At 31.1% G+C, this 6,569-nt stretch overlaps 1 protein-coding gene across 4 annotated transcripts in view; it reads right to left on the bottom strand.

Annotated features, from left to right (window-relative positions):
• Positions 1 to 6,569, bottom strand: part of AGO3 (argonaute RISC catalytic component 3) — a 131,844-nt gene that overhangs the window by 52,105 nt on the left and 73,170 nt on the right. For all 4 annotated transcript variants that reach the window (XM_010841174.1, XM_010841175.1, XM_010841177.1 and 1 more), the window contains one exon: positions 2,456 to 2,590. In XM_010841174.1, the coding sequence (XP_010839476.1) occupies positions 2,456 to 2,590 (135 nt within the window). The remainder of the gene's footprint in view (positions 1 to 2,455; positions 2,591 to 6,569) is intronic.

Consider the following 6,569-nt stretch of genomic DNA (forward strand, 5'->3'; position numbering starts at 1 on the left):
ATGCTTCTATATTATAAATGAAAATAGAAAATATTACCAAGAGAAGGTCTTTCAAGAAGGAAATACCAACTATATGAAGTAAACAAGATGTAAAAATACTGTTTGGGGGAAAACATAAAAAATTTAAAACAAATTTCTGTTATCTATACTACTTAGCAATTTGTTTTCCAATCTTCCCTTTGAATTAAAAAAAAATTATCAGTAAGGTTATACAAGCCTACTAAATAAGTTTTTATCAAAAATAAAACTGACACTCTTACATACATATGGTACTTTTACCATAAACTTCCTCCAATATTTCTGCTATTTAACTATGATGAATTATTGCAAAAGAAACCACCCTAAAGTCATTATTAATTATTTAGGAAAAAGTTCAACTGGAATCAAATGAATATTGTACTAGGAAGTGTATTCATTATACCACAATTTGTACCATTATTAAACAGTTTTCATCAAATTTCTCATGCTGACTAAAAATTAAACTTAAATATATAGTATAAAACATGTAACTTTGATTCTCTTGTGTTACTGAGATAGGAATACATGATGTACTTTAAAGAGTTCTCTCTCTCTCTTTTAAAAGCTTTCCTGACTTTGAATGGAGGAAAAAATCATCAGTTTGTCAATTAGATCTAACTCATATTTTTCTACCCCAAATCTACAGTCATAGGTGCCTAAGGTTACATCCAAATTCAGGGTTAGCAAAGAGTTGAAATTTTTTAAAAAATGGACTAGATAATTCTCTGCCCAGGTCCCTCCCCAAACCCTCCATCCAACCGAAAAATGTTTTTGGCTTTAATAAATCAAATATTGAACCTATAAACTTGGCTTTACCTTCACTATAACATCAACTTTATAATGCTTTCTAGTCATTTTTTCAGTCATTTCTTTGGCCCCCTGAGCAGTTGAAGTTAAGATCGAGTCCATGCTCTTCGGGCAGCAGTTGAATCCTTGTTCTGTACATCTTGTATTTTCTGTGATAGAGTGGTGATATGAGTTGATTGCATAGTTACCGCAAAATAATGTAAGTGACTTCATGATATCAGAGGTGGTAACTAAGCAGCAACTCCACTGGAAACCATGGCATTTAGATGATCACATATTAATGGTGGGTAATGCACTACCTTCCAACAAAGCTAACTGTGCAGTTAATATAGATTATGACAGGACGATGGTATGACTGCAATACAAGAATATATAACACTTTCTTATTCTGACAAAAATCTTGACATAAATAGATGCTTATCTTCAAAGCAGGAGGGAAATTCCTTTAAATGTTTTACTACAATGACTATCTCTCTCTTGGTTACTGAATGGCACAGAATAAATGATTACTGGAGCTAGCAGGATGTATTCAACTATACTAACTGATTTGGGGGACTGAAAGATGTTCAGAAAATAAACTTCAATGCTTCACAAGCTGAAAAATTACCTGCAACAAATAGGTAAAACCTTAAAATTAAACAACATAATTATTTCTGACTATTTGAGATGTAACACTTATTATAAACAGAATTTATAGTATTCATTCTAATTAGAGAATATCAAATTTCTCTTTGTGCCTAAATAATAAAGAACTAAATACAGTGGAGTCACATCTTACATGAGGACTAAGTTCCACAGTTATGAACACGTCAAGAATCTTACATAATCAAAATTATTCTTGAAAAATCCCTTAAACTGCTGATAAAGTACACTGATATTAAATTAAATTAAATTGCTGATAAACCCATTGTATATGGGTTTGCACATAAGACTGTATATTTACATAGAAAGCTACAATTATATAAAGAATAAATAAATACAAAATATAAATTTTAGAATATAAGTGAAATTAATTTTTAATTTTTCTCTTTGGAAGACCATGTAGAAATGAATTTATATTAGTAAAATATATATATGATGTAACACCACTGTATAAATTTTAGCCGCTAACTATAAAACAGGCAAGATCAATGGTCAACTAAATAAAGTACATGAAGTTACTAAGTTTCAACTCTAGAACAACACATGAAATAGGCTAGTTCCACATCTACAAATTTACAAAGAAATAAAATATTCTGCTATCATTTCAGAAAAATAAAGAAGTCACTATATTAAAATATGTTCAAAGAATGGCTCCAGTCCTGAAGTGTCAATGTTTTGGGAATAAATTTCCTATTTTAAACAGTATGATAGGAGCATTTTTCTATGAGAGTACCTCTTTATGCCTTCAGCTAATAAGGGAAAGTATCGACAAAAAATTAGCTAGTATTAATTCCATTACTTGGTATTTCTTTCATTGAAACACTACCTAAGATGTTATGACAATGAATTTAATGTAACGTTTTAAAATTAATCCGTATTTTTACTGGTGATGTTACATGAACAGATTTAAATCTTAAAAAATTTCCATGAAAGTTTGTTATATTCATGCATTTTACAGTTAAGTTGTTCCAAATGCTAATTAACTCACCTTTTATCTCTTTGGTGAATTTTACCCGATGAGAATCAGTCAGAGGTCTTGGCTGCTCATCAATATTATGAATATCAAGAACTTCACACATGAACTGAATTACAGGTTGTGCTTTGTAGAAGGCAGTGGCAGAAACTAAGAAGAAAAACACAAAGGGTACAAATTAATGTTTCTTTAAAAAAACTCAAATCTAAGGCTCCATGATAACTAATTATAGAGTTAAAATTACCCTCTTACGTATACCTATATATCAATACATATAAAAATATTTCCAAAATTAAGCAGTTTCAACTTGACCTGTTTGACTACAAGACAAGCACAACAACAGAGAAACCTAATATTACAGTTTTTATAATCTCTTTCACCATGGGTATCTGAATCATTCCATTCCCTACTACATGTACACAGCAGTGTTCTGGCTATGAGACAAGACCTATAAAGGGACAAAGAAGGCCAGAGTGCCTCAGAAGACAAGGTTAGGTATTATTTCTTAAACTAAGCCTTGCATGCCACCCCAGATTGCTTATCTGTTCTAAGGAGAGCTTTCCCTGTCTTGTACAGATTTGAGAAGACAATGGTATTAAATGTTACTAGCGCTAATCCAAGCTACAGGTAGTAACAATATCTGCCCAATGTTATCTAGCTACAATCAGCAGTCTTTGAGGAGCCAACTAGTATGACTTCTTAATCCTGGATTTTGGAACTAGAAGAGAGCTTGACCAATAGTTAGTAGATCACCATCATTCATTTCTTAAATACTTATGGGCTGCTATTATGTGCTAAAAGATACTGGGGGTACAGTGAAAAGTAAAACCAAAACAGACAGTAGGCTGAAAAGTGAAAAGTGCTAGTCTCTCCGACGTTTCCAACTCCTTGAGATCCCATGGACTGTAGCCGATCAGGTTCCTCTGTCCATGGAATTCTCCAGACAAGAATACTGGAGTCGGTTGCCATTCTCTTCTCCAGGGGATCTGCCCAGCCCAGGGATTGAACCCAGGTCTCCTGCACTGTAGGCAGATTCTTGACCACCTGAGTCAACATGCTATCATATTATTTCCCTACCTAAAAGACATGTCCACAGTGGTACCCTTTCTCTTATTCTCCTTGGTTTAGGTTTAAATGTCTTCCACAAAATGTCTGGACGGATATTTAACAAGGCTTGAAGTAGTTAGGTAGTGAGACTATTGTGGATATTTTTTATTTTTCTTTAAATCTTTTTAATAGCACATATTACATTTTCCTTTATTTCAATATGTATGTATATATATACATATATATATAAACAATATATATATATTATTTCAATAATATGTGAATGAAGTCTCAGCATAAAAAATCTAAACAACATAGATGTAAACAGTAAAGACTTCTGGTCTCCAAGTATCTTTAAGAAGCAACCATTATTAGTAACTAATACTTAACTACTACATGTACTAATTATGGACATGGACCTACTACATGTCCCTAACAATAGATAGCTAGGTTGGTTTTGTACTTCCATATCTCGTTCTTTTAATATACACTTGAGATAAAAATAGAGATATAACTTTTAAAAACATGAGATCAGATAATAAATGTTTTATGACTTGCTTTATTGTTTTATTATTTTAAAACTAACAATGTCTTAGAGATCTTTCCATGTCAATAATTTCTTTTTAATGGCTTCATATTATTCTGTAATTTGGGTGCATGGTAATTAAGTGAATATATATGAATATATATCGCATTCTTCTCTTAATGAAAAAGAACACAAATGATAAAACATTAGAAACACTACTTTGGGCTTTGATTTCTTTTTCTCATTAGGTATCTTAGAGATAGATCTTATATGTACTAATATGGAATTATATCATTCCTTTTCACATTGCAGGATATCTCACTACCTGGATTTACTACATGTCCCTAATGATGGACAGTTATGTTGGTTTTGTATTTCCACCCAAATAAACGTTAGAAATACCTTTACAATTTCAAGCTAACTAAAAAAAGAGAGACTGATAAGACTATTTCAGCATTCTGGGTATCTTATTTAAATCTTATACATTAAAAAACTGTATACCTACATTCTTCTATTAAAAATGTGAGAATACTGTTGCACATTAAAATGAGGCAGGCAGGAAATATATCAAATAAACATATACTGCTTCTGTGTTAAATTAAAAAAAATAAGTGGATAAAGGAAAATAAATATATGGTCATTAACATGCTTATTTTGTCTTTCCTTTAATCCTACAGGTAAACTTTCTTCACTGGATTATTATAATACTAGCACTCACAATTAATTCATCTTATCTCACAGAGCTGAAACTACTAAACAAATATTATCCTGTTTAACATTCTATTAATTTTCCTTAGTGTTTACACTTTTAATCATTTTACTATTTACCATCTTCCCTACAGCAATGTAGACATTTGAGGTGACGGAAAGTTCTTACACAAGATGGGATAAAATCGGTGAGTACAGCTGAATTAGGCATGAGTTTCAAAGAGCAAGGATCTGTTTCTCTATCCCTAACATTTTATAAACCTACATATATATGCATTTTTTCCTTCATTCCCTTTCACAAATCAACTCAGTTTAACTGAACAAGTAATATTTACATTTAGTATTTTAAAAACCTATTAACAAAATATACGACATTAAAACACTAAGGGCAATAAATGTACAATCATTTCTATAGATAATTGCTCTGAAAAAAGCATCAGATAAAATTCAGCACCATAACTAAAACTTTCACAGTACCAGGACTAGAAAGGAACTTCCTTAATTTGATAAAAGTTATTCACCAAAATCTATGGTAAATTCAACTTAAGTTAATAGAAAGTGCTAGCTGGCATAGGAATGCAAGTTAAGAGAAATAAAAGAAAAAAGGATTGGAAAGGAAGAAACAAAATTATTATTCTTTACAGTATGATTGTTGAGAGATAAAACCCTCTAATCTAGATAAATTATAGAATAAGAGAGTTCAGTAAATCTGCTAGATTTAAGGTCAACAGATAAAAATAAATTATATTCTTATATATTAGCAATCAACTTAAAATGTAATTTAAAAAAGATACCACTTAAAAAAAAAGATACCGCTTAACATCACAACAAAAAGTGTAGACACTTGGGATGAAATCTAAACAAAAGATGTAGAAGACTTACTGAAATAATAGGTGTCTTTACTACTATAGATTTAAATATTAATAAATGGAGCAATATACCTTATTAGTATAAATTATTTATAAATTAATCTGTAAATTCAAAGCAATTTCAATCAAATGCCAATAAGATATAACCCTCTTGACCTCTGGAACTTAAGAAGCTGATACTAAAATTAACATGAAAGAGAAATTAAACCAGAACAGCTAAGAGAGTTTCTAAGAATAAGGTCTGCTCTAACATTCATCAAGATTTGTTATAATCCTATTCAAGTCAAGAGACTGTGGGGACAAACACAGAGACCAGCAGAATATCCTTCAAAGTCTACTTTATACAGTATATGAAACAAATTCCTATTTAGAGAACTGAACATGAAAAGAAAAACAGACATTTAAAGGAAAATATAGAACATCTTTATGATCTTTAAAGCAGGAAAGAATTTCTTAAGATACAAAAATGATTAAAAAGAGGTACCATAAACAAAGCTAAAAAAAAACAACAGTATTCTTCACAGAGCTAGAACAAATAATTTCACAATTTGTATGGAAATACAAAAAACCTCGAATAGCCAAAGTGATCTTGAGAAAGAAGAATGGAACTGGAAGAATCAACCTGCCTGACTTCAGGCTCTACTACAAAGCCACAGTTATCAAGACAGTATGGTACTGGCACAAAGACAGAAATATAGATCAGTGGAACAAAATAGAAAGCCCAGAGATAAATCCACACACATATGGACACCTTATCTTTGACAAAGGAGGCAAGAATATACAATGGATTAAAGACAATCTCTTTAACAAGTGGTGCTGGGAAAACTGGTCAACCACTTGTAAAAGAATGAAACTAGAACACTTTCTAACACCATACACAAAAATAAACTCAAAATGGATTAAAGATCTAAACATAAGACCAGAAACTATAAAACTCCTAGAGGAGAACATAGGCAAAACACTCTCTGACATACATCAC

This window comes from Bison bison, unplaced genomic scaffold (genome assembly GCF_000754665.1).
Source record: "Bison bison bison isolate TAMUID 2011002044 unplaced genomic scaffold, Bison_UMD1.0 scf7180017864158, whole genome shotgun sequence".
Taxonomy (NCBI): Eukaryota; Metazoa; Chordata; class Mammalia; order Artiodactyla; family Bovidae; genus Bison; species Bison bison.